The following is a 19,655-nucleotide window of genomic DNA, read 5'->3' as shown; positions in this document are numbered from 1 at the left end:
TGCTCAGTGGTGGTTTAGAAAGTTACTAGGGGGCGTTGATTAGCTTTGTTTACCAGTGTTTAATTAATATTCACTGTTGCAATGCTGATACCCATCACCCAATTGGCTGAAAGGACAGGCGATTTTATTGGAGGCCTAGGAGGAGGGAAGGAGATGCGCGGCGGAAGCGAAAAGAGCAGCCACCGCTCCACGGATGCCCGATGCACCCTGGAAATAGTTTACCTAGTGTACTAGAGGGGTCTAGAGAGGAATTTTCCTTAGCTTGTTTATTAGGTACAGGCACCAGAAGATGGCTAGTTCAGGGTACGGGGTGGTGATGGCTTGTTTTTTTTTCTTCCTTGAAGGTTTTGCTACAAATAATTTTTTTGTTCACAAACTATAAAGTGACACTCTTAAAAGCTTTATTGTTTTACAGACTTGGTGGAAGAAATATATATATAAGGATTAGGCTTGTATTGTTTCTATTGTGTCTTCAGGTCATTTTAAGTCGCAGATCCAGAATAGGTGGCAGATTAGAAGAGCCATAAAAAAAAGTTTTGACAAAATTGGAAAGTACAAAATCTGGTGCAGCTGTACAGATTAACCAGTTTCCTTTTTTTTTTTTTTTTTTTTTTTGTCAAAGCTTAAAGTGATTGTAAAGTCTTGTTTTTTTTCAATAAAAATAGCAAACATGTTATATATTTACCTGCTCTGTTGCAGTGGATTTGCACAGAGCAGCCCTGATTTTCCTCTTCTCATGTCCCTCTTCTGTGCTTTTGGCTCCTCCCTCCTGTTGAGTACCCTCACAGCAAGTACCTTGCTATGGGGGCACCCGAGTCATAGCTCCCTGCGCCCATTCAGACATAGAGCTGCGGCCCGGCCCTGCCCCCTCTCTCTTCTGAGTGGCTGACTGACTTAAACAGCAGCCAGAGCCAATGGTGCCGCTGCTCTGTCTCAGCCAATCAGGGGGGAGAGTCTCGGACGACAGACACTAGTGGACAAAGTTGGGGCTCAGGTAAGTATAATGGGGGGCTGCTGCACACAGAAGGCTTTTCATCTTAATGCATAGAATGCATTAAGATAAAAAAACCTTCTGACTTTATAACTCCTTAATTGATCAAGCTGAAGTTATAGGCCGATTGGTTTCTATGCAGAGATGCACCAGATTTTGCACTTTTTTGGAAAATAAACACCTGTGTGTTAAAATGCTGAAGGCAGAGGGTCAGCAGTACAGCCAGGCATCAAGCATGTTCTAGCAGAAAAAGTATTAGCCACCCTATTTAGTTAAAGTTTTTTTTTTATGCTACCCTGATCTATTGTGTTTTGTGTAGTCAAATCCATCCTGAGCAAAAAATGTATATGACTGCTATTGCTGGCTTCTTTCTGGAACTTTAGTTGTCTGGCTTTGTCTGCTTTTTATACTTCTGAGTAGGGCTGCAACTAACGATTATTTCCATAATCGATTAGTTGGCCGATTATTGTTTCGATTAATCAGATAATAGCAATAAAAAAATAAAACATTTTTTGGGCCAATTTGTTGTTGGGCAGATTACAAAACACAAATTGCTGCAAAAACACATTACATGCTTTTTTGCAGCTTCATTGGAGTATAACACTCACTTTTTTACCCTGAAAATAGAGGGTAAACTGTGCCTGCGTGTTATACGCAGAGGGCCGTGGAAAGTATTTTTCCTGAAACGTCCCTCTTAAAGTTAGCTAGTGTTATACGCCTGTGCATGTTATGCGCCGATAAATACGGTATATTGAACCAAAAAAAACAAAGTAGTACTGTTTTGCGTTTAAAAAGTCCTTGCCCTTTCCAAATACGCAGCAGCTGAAAAAAAATCATGGATGTGAACGTGTCCCATAGGAAAACATGTAAATGAACTGTAGTGTGTTTCTGCAAAAAGCACCAAAAAACAGGTGTGAACTCAGGCCTGAGATGTTTAGTAACATAATGGGGTTAAAAAAACTAAAATAAGTACAAAAATAGCAAATAATCGCTACTGTAAGGGGTTCATTTTTTTACAGTGGGACAGTGAAAGTAATATGTACAGTAGCAATTTGCTTTTTTGTACTATAAAGGGCTATTTTTTTTTTTAACCCCATTATGTTACTGGCCGATCAATCGATTATGAAAATTGTAATCGATTAATTGTCGATGCTGAGTCACAAACCTAAAACAAGAATGCAAAGTACAAGTCAGAGAAAAGTTCCAATTTCTATTTCTTCCAGTAGGTCATTGATGCTAAAGCATCAGCTTGATAGGCAGACAGCTGGCATTTTCAAAAGCAGTCATCGTATTTCTGACAAATTTCTATTGGCTGAGGTCAGCCAGTAGAGAAAAAAAAAACCTTCCTCAACAAATGGGAAAAAGCAGTGTAATGTCCTTTTCGGGCACACTGAACACAGCCTGCAAATCAGACTTCTAAAGATGATTTTTTTTTTACAAAGAGTTTTCACAGCTGCTATCTAGGGATTGCTAGCTGTACAAAGGAAAGGATAATTAAGACAATAACCTTTATGCTTAGGTATTGTTAAATGGAAGGACTAAGAACTCAAGATGGAATAGCAAGTTAAAAACAATAATATAATTGGTATTCGTGCCACTGCAGTATCCATTTTCTGAAATGACATTCATAAAATGTCTGCACAGAATATTGGAATTCACAGAAATAAATAGTTTGTATTGTTTCTTTTTAGGTTCATGAAGAATTTATAAACAACATGGCAAACATCACAGTAGAAAGCTTACTAGAACAGTTTGCAGAGTCTAAAGGCACTGGAAAGGAAAGGCCTGGTGAGTACTACGGGTCAGCAGTGGGCTGCTGGCTTATCCGCTTGTAGAGGTGACACTTGCCACTTATTTCTGTGTGACAGGTCACGTTGAGTCAATTGAAATTGTGTACATGCTGGTTGTTTTTATTCCCTCATGGGCACAGCGTCTGGCAGATGTATTGTGCTTTGTATCACATTGATTTGGAAGTGCTTGGTGCCTCCGCCCCACAGCCTCTCACTGTTTTGCGCATTCTCTGCCATGCCCAGTCAAGCTGCTCATATTATGGTCATCACCGAAATGTCAAAAAATGTTTAGCTCTGCTGGTGAACATTGCTTCTGTCTAAATAGAGTGCCAATATGATTCATAACTAGAAAGCAACAGACAACGGATACTCCCTTATTTTGGCACAACTATTAAAAGGGGTTGTAAAGTTAGAAGGTTTTTTAACTTCTGCAGTAAGATAAAAAAAACTTCTGTGTACAGCAGCCCCCCTAATACTTACCTGAGCCCCATCTCTGTCCAGCAATGTTCACAAGTGTCTCAGCCGACCGAGACTCTCCCTCCTGATTGGCTGAGACGCACCAGCGGTGCCATTTGCTCTCACTGCTGTCGATCAAAGTTAGTCAGCCAATCAGGAGTGAGAGGGCTGGGCCACGGCTCCATGTCTGAATGAGTAGAGGGAGCTGTGACTCGGGTTGGGTGCCCCCATAGACAGACTGCTTGCTGTGGGGACCAGGAGGGAGGGACCAGCAGCACCAAAGAGAGACCTGAGAAGAGGAGTGTCTGGGCTGCTCTGCAAATCCACTGCATAGGGCAGGCAAGTATAACATGTTTGTTGTTTTTATAGGAAAAAAAACAAGACTTTACAATCACTTTAAAGTCCCATGGGTACAATCTTCTCTTTTGGTTCAAACATAACTAGAAAGCCCACCATTAAACTTGAAAGAATCACTTTTCAAGACTCCAAGATGATCTTATATACTAGAGATTAGCTGAAAGCTGAGGTCCATGTTTCATGTCCCCTTAAATAGTTTGGACCAAGCTGGTCTAGACTAACTATTTGCTTTGCTAAGTGCTGCAGTGTCTCTAAGCACTGTATGTACTGCATGTAACGTCAGTTACATACAGTGCACAGTGCTAGGTTTCGGGCTGTGAGACACAGACTTCCCGTCTCACACCTGGAACAAAACAGAGTCCGGCTAAGCGGTGCTCAGCCATTCATAGGCAGCTTTGTGTTATGTAAATACATACAAAGCTTCCTCTGACTTGCCAAGTCTGAGAGCGCGAGGTCATCAGCCCGCCCCTCCCACTGAGCCAATCGGAGGAAGCTTTGTATTCAGAGAATATAATACAGCCAGACTCTGTTTTGTTCCGGATGTGTCTCCATGCTGGGACACAGCATTATGTACAGTATGTAGCTGAAGTTGCATGCAGTACATACAGTGCTTAGAGACACTGCAGCACTTGGTGAAATCAAATGGTTAGTTTGGGCCAGCTTGATCCAAACAAACTATTTAAAGTAATATGAAACGTGGACATCAGATTTCATGTAAATGGTGCCACTGTGCATGATTCAGACTGAAAGAGGACTGGGGACTGGGCAGCACTGTAAGTCATAAGGCTCTGATACATTGCACAGGACCCAAGGATCTGGTCAACGGGAGGGGAGTGCACAAGACTAACGTCTTCAATGTTTTGCTACCTTGTCACAGTGGTCTTTGATCAATCTGTATTGCTTTAACTGCAGTACAGAAAAATGAGGTTGGAGCTTGTCAGTGATTGACTTTGTAGCCCAATTGCCCTTAATCAAGCCTGTCAGGCCATAGAAGGCTGTTTTCTTCTCAGCAACTAGTAGCCAGTTTCGCAGCAGATCTGGCCCGTGGATGTGGTTACATATGACAAATATTGGGATCTATAATTTTTTTTTATAAATTTAGTTTGAGTTCCACTTTAACAAGTTGAAAGACTGCGTACAAGGGGGTTATTGGCATACAAGGGGTTATTGGCAAAGACAGCCTAAACCAAGTTCGCAGACAATCTACACATGCACATGTTGGTAGTAAGTAGTATTCTTTGTTTCCGTGCCGTGCAAGGTACATCATTGGTTGTACAATTAGCGACTGCTAAATTGTTACTGTTGTTGTTTATGTGTTTGAACCAGTAGCCTTCACACTCGCTGCAACCCGTTTGGGTAAAATGCTGAAAAATAGCTTGATTGTGTACTCACAGGAATGACCTTTGCTGACCTAGCTTTAACATTGCCGAGCTAAGAGCAGCCATTTGTTTTGACAGCAGAATTAATTGAGGCTAAAACATTTGAAATTCCACTTGTATCAAGCTGTTCATTAGGAATTGCTCTGTGGCTTTAGTGCTGTCAGAAAAATAAAATGTCCCACTCTGATTAAATAGCAGAATGATGGCCGGTCCACTGAATTTCCAGAGAGAGGTTGAATAAACTTTCTACTGCGGAAACGATTGCGAAGTGACACGCCGCAGGAGGGAGGTCACGATGTGCACTGATATCCTGCTGGGCTGTCAACTGGCACCATGCCAGGCACGCAAAGCCTTGCCACTCACTGTGGCATGGGAAGCTCATGCAAGAGATGCAAAAAGAACCTCAAAATCCCTCTGTGGGATAATCCTGTTGGAAAATTAACTTTTTGTTTTTCCGATTGTCTCATACATTTTTAAAAGAGATGGAAGTAGTAGCTGTGGTTTTCTACAAAAGATGATTAATGCAGATTATATAGCAGCACGGTAGAGTGTAACTGGTTTCTTGGCCAAAGAGCTTGCATTCTGTGTTGTGTATTATCACAAAACACTCAAACATTGGACTGTTACATGGCCATATGTGTATCCAGTCATATTATTACTGCTACACAAATGTTTAGACTGCTAGTGTGAATTATACAGAAATCTTTTGGTTATGACTACTAATATAAAAATATATATATTTAAATTAATTCTGTACTGAAAGAAATAGTTGGGCTACCATTGCCAAGATTCTTATTGAAATGCTAGTTACCTCAGTTACTTCAGTGATTCTGAACAAACATGCGGTCAGAGAAGTCGGTGAAATCAGAACTACTGATTTTCAAACTTGTTTTTGGTCAGTAATTCAAAAATGATCAAAGACCGAGGGTCCGTATGAAAGCCTGTCAACAATGGCAGCCAACACTTTGTCATTTATTACAGATTCTTATATAGTCCCATCAATTTACGCAACACTTTACACACACACACACACACACGCACACACACACGCACACGCACACGCACACATACACGCACACATACACACACGCACACACACACACTATCTATCTCTCTCTATATATATATATAAAACTTTGTTGCAGATTCCTGTCTTGTTTTTCTGAAGAAATAGCTGTTTGTTTCTTTGTGTCCATGTGCAAAATGAATGTGAATGGGCGTAGTTTTATAATTATCAGCTTCTGAAACTGCAGGACTCTATTGAGAAAAGTGTCAGGTTCTGCATCCCTTTAGATGTGATTACCCTTTGGGAGGTTTCTCACCTTTGTTGCAGGGGATGCCAAAATTCTGACCTAGAAATGAGGGCGAGATGAGGGCACTCTGGTGAGGCAGGGTATCGAGTCATTGGTAGCAGTGGAGAGATGACACTGAAGGCAGCATTTTGTAGAGAAGAAGCCGCTTTAGAGGGTCATAAAGGAAAGAGAAAGGCACCTCTAAGTGCAGTGGTAAAACATTTATTACAGGCACAATGGGATTAAAAACACTTACAAGCAAATACTAGGTCATAGACATATATTTTGTCCTCATGCGGATCGCTGTAATCCTCCTCTGTCTGGGGGAGAAAGAGAGCTGTCCTGCAGCTGTTGGAGTACCTGGTGATGTGGATTGGCGAGGAGGTGAAGATGCAATGAGGCGGTGACATCAGGTGAAGGTGATGGGCGGTAATGCGTTTCAGAGCATGCACAGCCCATTCAGCATCGAACATACTTGACATTGAACAACTAATGTACTTGACTTCAATCATCACCCAACTTTGTAACTTTGGTTGTAATCTATTCCCCCATATATGTATGTACAGACAGGTACCCAGACATGACATGTCATAATTGAGTTGGGTGGATAGTAAAGCCTCAGCAGTAATGAGCTCAGAGAAGTGCTTGTTGACACAAATTTGCCGTCATTACGCCAATGCTAGGAACCAGTGAGGGATAGTTCAGATTTTTCATAGAAATAGTGATGACCCCCCTACTTTGAAAAATTTCAAACATGTTGCTTTGACAGCAGTCAATCAAACAATCAACTTATGTCAAGAGGTTGCTGTCACACACTGATTGGAATTCGGCTGGTCGAATGCTGAACTGCCAAATTTCCATCAGTGTATGGCCAGCTTTACAGTTCCCTCAACAACCATTTTTCTTGGCTAACGGTCTTCTGTCTATTGGGAGCCCATGGTATAAGGCAGTGGTCCCCAACCTTTTTGGCACTGGTGACCAGCTCTGTGGAAAAAAAAAATTGTGCCAAGGACCGGGAGGGGGTTTCACGCGGGAGGTAAACGATTTTTCGTGGGCATTGGCTGGTATCAGCGCTTTAATTATCACGACACTATGCTGGATATGGTGTCGGGGTGATTGAAGCACATTGTTTCTATTATTACATTGTAATATAGAATTAAATCATTCAACTCACCAAAATGCAGAAGCAGTGGGAGCCCTGAGCGTGTCGCCTGCCACGTTGCCTGTCACCAGATGCGGAATGTCACTTGACATGTTGCCTGCCACGCTGCTTGCCACCAGTTGTGGATTGTCACTTGCCACACTGCCTGCCACCAGATGCGGAATGTCACTTGCCACGTCACCTGCCACGCTGCCTGCCACCGGATGTGGAATGTCACTTGCCACGTCACCTGCCACGCTGCCTGCCACCGGATGTGGATTGTCACTTGCCACGCCACCAGCCACGATGCCTGTCACAAGATGCAGAATGTCACTTGCCACGTTGCCTGTCACCATATTCAGAATGTCAGTTGCCACGCTGCCTGCCACCACTGTATTGGTTGTAGCACTGGCCCATTTAGCACAGAGGCAGGCCTTAATCACAACACCTTTTTCAAGTTAAAAGAACAGAACATATATACGATTTGCAAAACCACACCTTCCAATTAATTATCTCATTGAAATTGCAATTAAGAGACATGCAAAAAAGGTGGTGAGGTGTAGCACTTGGCAATACACACATGGAAAATTATTTCTAGCAATGGATATATAAAAATGGATAGATATATATATATTATTATTATCCAAACAAAAGGGAATCACAAGAGATCTAGAGATCAAAAAGGTTCATCCAAATAAACTATTTGAGAAACAAGTCTACATCATATCTTGAGTTTAAACCAGATGGTGTTCTGGATTAAAGACTGAAGATCCACCAAACCTCTCTTTCCAACAGTTTGCAGTGGAAATCTCCACCCCTTGGTGTCTTTTTGTCTTTTTCCAGAACACAAAATGAAAAAGATCCCATCTCTCCACAATGTTCATATTTAAAATATCTGGAGACATGGGATAGACCTCATGGAAATGCTTACTGATTCTCATAGGTCTGGACATACAGCCAACATATTGTAACCTACAAGATGTACATTCTATTAAGTAAATTACATTGTTGCTGTTGCAATTGACAAAATCTTTTATGATAAACTCTCTGCCAGTCGCACAAGAGACAACCGCTTTGTGGTTCCTGGCATGTTTATCACAAAAGCGGCAGGTGCTAGTGTTACAGGGGTATGATCCCATAGTGTGTAATCAAGTTCTTGTATGATGAGATGAACAATACAAGCTAGGGGACAAAACTCTGCCCAGGGTGCTGGCTCAATGGCTACAGACTTCTGTTAAATGAAGGTGCAAGCCTCAATGAAATGTAAGTGATGTGAGGCTTTGAAATTGCGATGAAGTAGCGTGATTTCAAAGCCGCACCAATGTGAGCCAGGCCTTGCGTACCAACAGCAATTAAAGAAGTCCAGCCTGGGCATTTTAGGCTGGGCTTCTCCTATGGGTCACAGGAATGCAACTAATTTTGCAGTCTTGTGACCCATTTTCAGCGGAGAGCGGTCTGAAGTCCGCTCTCTGCTGACGTCAATGGAATTAGTCCAGGCACCACGTCATTCCGACTTGGGACTGGACTGATGGGCGTCTCGGCCTCTTAGCGAGCCACTGAGACAGCCGCCACTCCACCGCTCAAGTGAGCGTGAAGGAGCAGAGCAGGAGAGCTGCTAATTGACAGTCAGCAGCTCTCTGCTCGATGAGGTGAGAGAACCGAGCCATCTGCAATGTTTGGTGGCTCAGATCTCAGTGTAGAGGCGGCAGGGGACAGATGCAGCATCCGTATGATGCTGCGTCCACCTAGGTTAGTATGAATCTACAAGAAAAAACATACTTCTCTTTTAATTATGCGTAATTCCATGTATTTAGCCGTTAGGTCTAAGCACTGTCAGATGGGATGTGGGGAGTACTTAGTACTATGCAGTTATTGGCTTTCAGAATTTCACTTTTAGTTAATGATTACATAGGATGTTTGCAGACCAGAGCAAGGGGGTAGGAGTGCTAGTGGTAAAAGGCAGAAACAGAGGGTGCCTGCAATTGGGTTGGGGGTATCTTCTTTTTTTTTGATTATGATAAATATGGAGCAGAACTCCAGGAAAGAGCAGAAATGAACATTATACCATATACCAGCCAAAGGATTTGTAAGGCTGTATAATCAGTCTTATGATTCAAATGTGTATTTAGCTATTTGCCATTCAACTAAGACTGGTTGTATGCTATTTTTTTTAGAGAATTATTGAAACTTTGACTATTCAGAGGTATAATTGAATAAATATTCAATGGTTATGCTGCAAATGGAATTATTGATGAAAAAATCTAATTGGAAGTGTTGGTCAGAAAGATTTTCCAACTTGTTAGAAAATAATTCTTTGTAGACGATTGTTTTCACAAAATGTTATTGTTGCAAATGATCGTTTGGGCCCCATTCACACTTACGTATTCACTTGCACAATGTGAGAACATTATTTTCTGGCAGGTGCTCTGAGGTGCCATTCTATCTTAATGACACTCCAAATGCACCTGCTGTAAATCGCACCACAGCAAATGTAAACTTATTGCCGTGTGTTGTGTTGTGATGCAATAAAAAAAAAATATATATATATTGCTTGTACTTCTTTTGTGATTTGTTGCGTGTGGGGCAGCCCATTGAAATGAATGGGTTGTCCCAAATGCACAATAATGTGAGCACATGGTTGTACCTGTGTAGGTTTTGGGTTTAAATCACCTAGGATTAGAATGACCATTCTAAAATTACAGGTTGTTTGGTGTATAAAAAAAATACATATTTTGTATACAATATTATCTATAATATCATTTCAATAAAGAATCTTTCTCATGTGTAGCTATGTAAAAGTTGCATACAGTGTCCTTTCACGAGCTTCACTGGTTAGGAAGTTAATTGTGTGTATGAGATACATAGTCCTCAGAGTTTATTTTGGTATTGTGTTATCTTAAAATATTGTAAACCTTTAACTTGATGCCTTTATTTTGTCATTGTTTTTAACCTTTGGGTTGACTGGCACTTAATCGGCTTTTTCTTCAGTGTTTTGCACCTAATGTGCAGTAGGGGGCAGACACAACATGTGTAATACTTCTTAAAGTACTCCCATTGGTATAGCCTTGGTTATATGTTCTACACAGATCAATTTTTATTATGTATTCACTGGCAATGTTAGCCAACATGTGTCAGTGGATTTAAATATTTTCTGTTGTAATTTTGCATGAAATGGTTATTGGCGAATATGGTTTCAGTGAATGAGTTCCTTTTGGGTTTTTTGTTGGCTCAGCAGCCTTTAGCTTAAAAAAATAATCCAGTTCAAGCTGTCCACATATGGACAAATATTGTCCTTATTTCAATTGTTGAACTCAAACATGCCATGATTATTCATGATTAAGGATTGCATCCGACTAAAAAGATTCCAGCTTTGCTCTGTCACCAGCTTTTTTTAAAGCTCAACTTCGGATGACTAAAAAGTTCTCTCTTGCAGTAGAGCTAAGCCTATGCTGAAAGAGTAATAGCTTGTTTTGTCAAGGTGAGAAGAGAAACCATTTTACTTCTTGGTCCTCTGCTCTCCCTGGCAGATGGTATTTTCACATGCTCTGGCGGTGGACAATTCATCAGCATTTAAATATCCAGTGCAGGGCTATGGACCTTTCCTTGGTCTTGATGTCAGGACCCTAGACCACTGGAGCATGGGGGAGAAGAAGCAGTGGGGAGGAGCAGAGGATTAGGTAAGTAAAAGCTTCAGACCTGACAGGGGCTGGACTGTAGCCAGTGGGAGTAGAAAATGCCCTGGCATCTGTAAGAGTAAACCATGCCATAAGCTTGGTGGTTAGTGGGAGTAAGAAAATTACATTATTGGTATCCGTGGAAGAAATAGTGCCCCATAATTGGTGTCAGTGGGAGGAATAGGACCCCATAATTAGTGTCAGTGGGAGGAATAGTGCCCCATAATTGGCGTCAGTGGGAGGAATAGGACCCCATAATTAGTGTCAGTGGGAGGAATAGTGCCCCATAATTGGCGTCAGTGGGAGGAATAGGACCCCATAATTTGTGTCAGTGGGAGGAATAGTGCCCCATAATTGGCGTCAGTGGGAGTAATGGGGCCCCATAATTGGTGTTAGTGGGAGTAATAAGGCCCTATAATTGTCAGTGGGAGTAATAGGGCCCCATAATTGGTGTCAGTGGGAGTAATGGGGCCCCGTAATTGGTGTTAGTGGGAGTAATAAGGCCCTATAATTGGTGTCAGTGGGAGTAATAGGGCCCCATAATTGGTGTCAGTGGGAGGAATAGGGCCCCAAAATGGGTGTCACTGAGAGTATTAGGTCATCATAATTGGTGTTAGTGGGAGTAATAAGGCCCTATAATTGGTGTCAGTGGGAGTAATAGGGCCCCAAAATGGGTGTCAGTGAGAGTATTAGGTCATCATAATTGGTGTCAGTGGGAGGTGGTCCTTTCAGAAGTGACGTGGCAGTTGTTAGTGTAACGTCACCCACAGGTTGGATTCCCACTGCTGAGCCAGTGTGCTGCCAGTCAGAGTGTGACCACACTTGTTAGCTATACCTCTCTTTTTAGTGTCATGATTTTCTATCCTAGTACCCAAGGATTTAATATCATATGTTTTTATTGGGTCTACTTACTTTTTGACCACTGCTAGAAAATGATTGAAGCAGAATGGACTAACAGAGAATTTTTTCCAGTTTAATTGGTGAAACATTTTAAAGTGTATATATGGTCAAAAATAAAAATCTGGCATTAAATTTCTGCTTTCTAGTGGACCCCTTACACTAACTTTTCCTCTTTTGGTTCCTCCCAGCTTCCATTTCCAGAATTGGAAAATGTTTAAGGCTAGGTTTACACGAGCGGCTCACAGCAGAGGTCCGGTGCGTTCCTGTTCACCATTTCAGGCCCGTTTTCAGTCCCAATATTTGGCTCAATTTGGATCTGAAATGGACCAGAAGACGCACAGGATTCCTGTGCAATTCGCACTGTAGCCATCCTGGAGCTGTGTGAACCGGCTCAATTGAAAGCCGGTCACAATCTCCTGACATGCGCATCCAATTCGCAATAGTGTGAACCCAGCCTAAATGTTTTAAAAAAAGCATGTTACTTTTTTTGATGCAGTGTAGCACTTATAGATTCCTTGCTTGGGTGAGATTAGATGGAATGCCTCTGCCTCCTGGCATTCCCACATCACAGGCCAGGAGGTAGTGTTTTACATAGGGGAGCATGTGTGCTGCGATACATGAATGTGGTCTCTGCCAGGTATTTGGTACCTGTGAACTGTCTGCGCATTTGTGTGCGATTCCTTCACATGTGCACATATGCTGCAGGTCTCTGCAAGGTCCCAGATAGTAGAAACTAGTAGCAACTGTGCACATGCATGGAAATTGGGTATATAGCAAGCCACAGCATTCACAAACCAAAAACTAAAATGAATTAAAAAAATTAAAGGTAAATCTTTGCATCACCAAGATCTTTCCCCCAATGGCCCAGATTCAGGTAGAATCGCGCAATATTTGCGTGGGCAAAGAGCAAACATTTTTCTCTGCGCCCACGCAAATATTGCGCTTTGCCCGCGATTCACGGAGCAGTTGCTCCGTAAATTGCGCGGGCGATATGCTAAATAGCCCTGCGTAAGGGCGCCTAATGTAAATGATCCCGCCGGGGGCGGGAATCATTTAAATTAGGCGCGCTCCCGCACCGAGCGAACAGCGCATGCTCCGTCGGGAAACTTTCCCGACGTGCATTGCGGCAAATGACGTCGCAAGGACGTCATTTGCTTCTAAGTGAACGTGAATGGCGTCCAGCGCCATTCACGGTTCACTTACGTAAACGAAGTGAAATTTTAATTTCACGAGCGGGAAGCGCAGCTATACTTTAGCATTGGCTGCGCCTGCTATTAGCAGGAGCAGCCTTATGCTAAAGTGGCCGTACGGAAACTCCGTACCTTGCGTGTGCAGGGCCCGCGCAACTTTTGTGAATCGGTGGTAGTATGCAATTTGCATACTACACGCCGATCACAAAGGCCGCGCCCCCTAGCGGCCAACGCAAGAATGCAGCCTGGGATGTGAAGGCATAAGGAGGCTTATGTCTGTCACATCCTAGGCTGCAGTCGGTGTAACGAGGTTCCTGAATCAGGAGCACTCGTTACACCGGAGCAAGTAAGCACTTGCGCGGGCGCAAGTGCTTCTTGAATCTGGGCCAATGTCTTTTGTTTACCGCAAAATGTGTAATAAAAATGCTTTACATAAACTATGATATCATGTTAATATACAAAAACATAACTCAACAAAGTGCTTTAAATCCATGAATTCATATGGGGGCATATACAGCAGAAAATACACTAGGACAAAATACAATACAAAGAGTCACACAAGCCATGATGAGAAAATAGGATGAGCTCCCCAGGCCGTCACCATCAAACACTTGTAAGGTCCCCTAGGTGTCATTGATCGCACACAAGGCTTATCGAATAATGCGACCCTCCATATAAGTGTAGTCATCTGTACATAGTGAATTCCCCTCACAAGGAAAGAGCACTCTCTCTCCAGCCTCCCCTCATCCACAGAGACACCAGAAATTTTGCTGTCAGTGGTCACCATTTACATCCACAAGCACAGTCCTTACAGATAACGCTTCCTAACTTCATCAGTTCTGATCAACCTGGGAAATGTAGTCTTCACAAGGCGTGCTATGTTTTACATGAAGCAGCTGGAGCGAAGATGTGGATGACGTACAGAGAACAGGAAATGGGAGAAGGTGACGGTGGGCAGCAATCAGAACCTAAATAGACTTTTTATAGTAAGAAAATGTTATATGTAGCTAGCGTTTAGAGCAGGGGTCTCCAAACTTTCTAAACAAAGGGCAGGTTTACTGTCCTTCAGACTTCAGGAGGGCCAGATCGTGGCCAGCGAGAGTGGAAATTTCTTCCGCATCAGTAGGAGTAAACATCACCACATTTGGTATTAGTTTAGAGGAATAGTGCCCCATCGTTGGTATCAAAGAGGAATAGTGCTCTATTATTAGTGTCAGTGGGAGAAATGGTACTCCATTGTTGGTGTTCGATGGCAGACTAGTGTCCTGTATCAATGGGAGGATTAGTGCCCCAAGGGCCGGATAAAAGCAAGCAAAGGGCCGCAGTTTGGAGACCCCTGGTTTAGAGGGTTACTATAGTGCTGATTTCTTGTAAGCTAAGGGAAGGCATTGATTTCCTTTTGATTAACTGGAGTCAGTTCTCCGTTGATCTGAGATTAGAATTGAGTGACTTGAGGCGAGCAGTAGCCGATTCAATTTCTCTGGATTGATGGAAGATGAGCCACTTTCAGTATTGCAGCCCCTGGATACACTGTTATTTATATTCTTTTAAAAAAAGGCTTTTATCAGAATTATTAGAGTTCTAATCATTAATCAGGTTTTTGCTGAGCTTAGTGTGGATGTTGGAATTATGATGGTACATTCAGAAGTAAAAGCAGGAAACAAAACAAAGGTACCAATTCTGTAGAACAGCCAACTATGGATAGTGTTGTCATGTTGGCCAGCCTTTCACTGCAGCAAGGGTTCTTGCATGATGATCCACCAAAACATTGGGTTTATTGAACAGTTCCTGTATGCTTTTCCACTTTGCAAAAGTTTCCCTTTAAAACTTTTTTTATTACTTTCCTTAAGGTCTCATTGAGTTTGAAGCATGCAATACAGCCATTGCAATAGAAGGTGAGTTATTGTGAGTGTTGATTGGGAATTGAAGCAGATGGTTTTGTAACACATTGACTTTCCTCAATCCACCACAACTGAAATGTTATCTGTAAATGTTCCCAGGATTGAGGACGAAGAAAAGAAAGCCATTTGGGCTTCCAACAATAATCAAGAAGGAGAAAGACACAGAATCTGTGTAAGTATTGTGTTGTGAGGGCATTTCTGCAAGAAAAGAGGACCAAGCGTTTGCATATAAAGTAGGTTTTTACTATACTTCTGGCACAGTTCAAATTTCATATCTTGAGTATTGATTTATGAAAGAGCTTCCATGTCTCCTAGAACCTTTGTGGTAATAAAGCTTATCTGTGATGATATACATTTAATGTTTTTCAGTCACAAAGTGCAAAACCTCAATAAGATTAATGCCTAGCAGTGGGATAAGGGCCCCTAGGCTCTTTACCAGTGATTAGCTGATAAGAATGAACACATTACTTTTGGCGGGTGATAAAAGCAGGTAGTGTGTCTGCGTTCTTGTCCATCAGAGACAACCAGCTCTGTGTGATCTGGTCCAGTGGTGGGTTTTAGTCTTATGATTATTAGTATCTGTAGCCACAGATTGTGCGTTATGCCCCCACTGAGGAAAAGATAAGCAAAATTCCTATTTGGATTGTAAAAACATTTGATTAAATACATACCTTTGCGCCATAATATCATATTTATCATCATCAGCTTTTTGTTAAAATTTTACTCTGATCAAAATGATTTCAATTAAAAGTGAAGCTTGAGTTTTTATGTCTGTCTTTTAGTAATGAAATCTTTTTTTATTGACAATTTTTATTAGACCCCTTTCACACTGTTCGCAGTAAAGCACCATTCGTTTTAGTGGAGTTTTACTGCTGTTTAAGCTGCACTTTTGCACCGCTTTTCAGCCACTAGCGGGGCGCTTTTAACCCTAAAAAAGGGGTGAAAAACTCCCATGTTGCAGCGCTTCCGAATCACTTTTTTATTCATTGCAATGTATAGGTGCGTTTGCAAACATGCCACTTGCAGGACTTTTTCTAATGTCCCGCAAGCACACTACCCGGGTGTGAAAGCACCCATTGCAATGAATGGGAGTCAGTTTTCAGGCACTTTACATGCGCTATTTCTAGCGCTAAAATGCCTGAAAACTGCCTCAGTGTGAAAGGGGTCTTAGAGTTTTTTCATTCAGATAACAAAAAAAATAAATCAACAGACAGACAGAGGGCATCATATATGATCCACAACAGACCAGCAATCCATTAAAAGTATAGGTCTGAAGGGAGTGCATGAATAATAGCAGTACGACATCTGCAAGTTTAACCAAAATATACATTGAACTGTTTAACTTTAAAAATATCAGCCAATGGACCCTATCCCAGAAAGGAACAACTGAGGCCCAGCGCACCATTCAATGCCCGTAAAGAGCTTTCAAAAACAAGTTGGTAAAAAGAAAGAAAGAGCAAAAGTAAGAAGGGTCTTGAGGTTGTCACTCCAAGGGATTGGAGCATACCGCCATTGTCAACATTGGTTTATATGAAAGCCTCTCAGTGTAGAAAGTAAACATAAAGTTAATTATAGTACCATCATCCTAAACATCAATTTGAATAAAAGTAAGGGTTAATGGGACCCCAGAGGCCCAAAAAGACCAAAAAGTAAGTAGGGGCAGGGGGAGTATAGCGTTACTGGATATGAAAATTGAAGGAAAAGTTGTAGTAGAGGTAAAAAATAAGTCAATTTATTGAACATAACATCAAAAAAACACAGGAAATACACAAGGTTTATAAAATACATCAACAGCAGTATAAAATAGACGTATTATACAACCAGCCGTCCAATCACCGAGATGGTATGAAACCCTAGACGGAGGGTGGCGATGAAAACGAAGGGGGTCATAAAAGTCAAGATCTCATCTCTACTAGTTTCGCCACGATAGTTGCTTCGTCAGGAGAATTTTTCTAAAAAAATTATGATAATATATATTTGTTAACGTCACAGGCTATATACATCTAGGTAAACATGTACAAAACCACTCGGGTAAAGACAACAAGTATACAACTATCAGAGAAAATGCATATATAAAGATTCAAGGGGACAAGGCAAAAGCTGTGCGGCTTACCTGTGCACAAGGAGTCCACTGATTCAGTCCAGTGGACTCCTTGTGACCCCTTTGTTTTCATTGCCACCCTCCGTCTAGGGTTTTATACCATCACGGTGATTGGACGGCTGGTCGTATAATACGTCTATTTTATACTGCTTTTGATGTATTTTATAAACCTTGTGTATTTCCTGTGTTTTTTTGATGTTATGTTCAATAAATTGACTTATTTTTTACCTCTACTACAACTTTTCCTTAAATTTTCTTATCCAGTACCACTATAGTCCCCCTGCCCCTACTTACTTTTTGGTCTTTTTGGGCCTCTGGTGTGCCATTAACCTTTACTTTTATTGTCAACATTGGGACACATTAAACTCTTATAAGGAGTCTTGCGAGTGCCAAGGCTCCCAAACTGCATTATGTTGCTCAACCGTATCAGTTAGGCGAGCAGTAAGTGACTTCATTATCTCCACGTCCTTGTACAACTCAATGGAGGTTGGCGGTTTTTGGCTTTTTCCATTGAAGAACCACAAAGCATCTGGCCGCCATTAGTATATGACGCATTCATTTCTTAGCAAGCATATAGATAAAGTAGTAGGAAGTTGCCCTAATAAATAAAAGACCTTGGGACAAAATGGAAGGTTTGAGTCAAACAATTTTTGAAGAAGATCCTGTACTGACTTTTAGTAGGGTTGTAATAGTGGACATTGCCAGTAGATATGAAGCAAGAGACCACGAAAGTAGTGTAATCTTACTGCCATAATTCCCTACTCTATTCCAGTATTCATTCAACGGATACATCAACAAACCCACAAATAAACAATAGTGCTATGAAGCATGAAGAGTTCCCCATGTAAGGAGGCACTCTGGTTGGGAAGATGTCCCTCAAATGAAAGTTGAATTAAAGCCTAAGTTACACACATATTTAGTATAAGAAAACAAAAACTTGCGCTAGAAATAGTTTGATATAAGTAGTAGACAAATCATTGGACAAACAAAAAAAATATTAATGAAAATGCATCATTAAAATAATGACATCAAATAATCCCATATGGTGCTCAGTGCTGAAAAGATGTCTCCTACAGATTGGTGCTTGGACTGGGTGCCCCACATAGATGTACACTCACCACTAGATATGGACCACCTATCTCTAGTATGGTCTTATGCGCATGTGGGGATACCCCGAATGATTAGAATGACTTCTTGGAGGTAGAGATGTGCCTCATAAGGATGAATGGGATAATAAGAGCAAATAGAGAGCCTCATTGCGCAATGCCGTATTAAAATGTATTGGTTCCACAAAAGTTACACTTACATTGCTGAGTGCCTGATAGTCCTGGCACCCGGCGTATGTAGCAGGCAATTATATAAAGGGTAATCGGCCCTGAACGGATGAGCCCCTTGTTGGCGTCCTGGTGCGCGATTCCCGGGGGTATTTTGGTTGGGCGGAAGTAACGCGATGATGCGATATTACCTCAACGTTTCGGCTAACATAGAAGCCATCATCAGTATTTAGTGTATAACAGGTAACATGTTCGTAAACACCCTCTTCTCGCCCCCAAGAACCCTCCCTTCCCTGTAACAGCTTGCGGGAGTGCAACCCCCCCCCCCCCAGCTGCTTGCTCTGGAAGTAATAGATAAACTACAAATCCCGGTTTCCACTGCGGCAGACAGACTTGTAGCTCTCAATGGGCTTGCAAGGACTGTAATTGGCGCACTTTCATAGTCCATTGATACTTCCTCCAGCTTTCTAATTGAAAGCCCGTACAGAGGAGAGGTACAGGCACAAAGCAGGAGGAAGAATCTGCAGGAGCCTGACATAGCACCCGTGATCCACTAGTTACAGGTACAATGCTTTGCAGGCTTCTGTGTTAAAAATATTAGAGGCATGTTTTTTTTTTTTTTTTTTTTTAAAGTAAAACAAAGTTTTATTAAATATACTGTATAACTGAAAAGAGCATAAACCAATATATTTTAGAGGCATGTTTTTTACCTGCAAAAATATGTACATTTTATTGTCTTATATGTGAACTTGACTTTTAAGCTGTATGATTCATACATTGCAACCACAGGCTGCAAATCTTATGAAGTTTCCCCAGCATTATTGACTTGGGCTTACCATACTTGTTACAATCTGGCTATATCATCTTTGTACAACCAGTTTAATATTGCATAGATTTGGTAAATTTGAAGTTCTACCTAATATGTCTAATACATTTGGATTCAATCAGGCATGCCCTTGAGTTACATTGTGATCTAAAGGAGATTGTAATAAGTTTGTGGTAAGCTTTACACAAATCGGTTTGTATTTTGGCAACGTCTTATTGAGAAGCCTCAGAAAAGTGGCATATGAAGGGGAGAGCATAGCTTTACAACCTAAGAAACAAACCCACAGATCAGCTATAATCTTATGATCACTGGCAGGTTAAGTGAATAACATTGATTATCTAGTTACAATAGGATATAGTCGGTGGGATAAAGTTTTGTTGAAA

General features: G+C 41.5%; 1 protein-coding gene across 4 annotated transcripts in view; it reads left to right on the top strand.

Annotated features, from left to right (window-relative positions):
• The window catches only part of FCHO2 (FCH and mu domain containing endocytic adaptor 2), a 201,914-nt gene that overhangs the window by 119,327 nt on the left and 62,932 nt on the right, over positions 1–19,655 (top strand). For all 4 annotated transcript variants that reach the window (XM_040341455.1, XM_040341458.1, XM_040341456.1 and 1 more), the window contains 3 exons: positions 2,683–2,779; positions 15,021–15,065; positions 15,171–15,243. In XM_040341455.1, the coding sequence (XP_040197389.1) occupies positions 2,683–2,779; positions 15,021–15,065; positions 15,171–15,243 (215 nt within the window). The remainder of the gene's footprint in view (positions 1–2,682; positions 2,780–15,020; positions 15,066–15,170; positions 15,244–19,655) is intronic.

This window comes from Rana temporaria, chromosome 1 (genome assembly GCF_905171775.1).
Source record: "Rana temporaria chromosome 1, aRanTem1.1, whole genome shotgun sequence".
NCBI lineage: Eukaryota > Metazoa > Chordata > Amphibia > Anura > Ranidae > Rana > Rana temporaria.
Note: the sequence above shows the minus strand (reverse complement) of the source record. Positions and strands in the feature narration are given on the sequence as shown.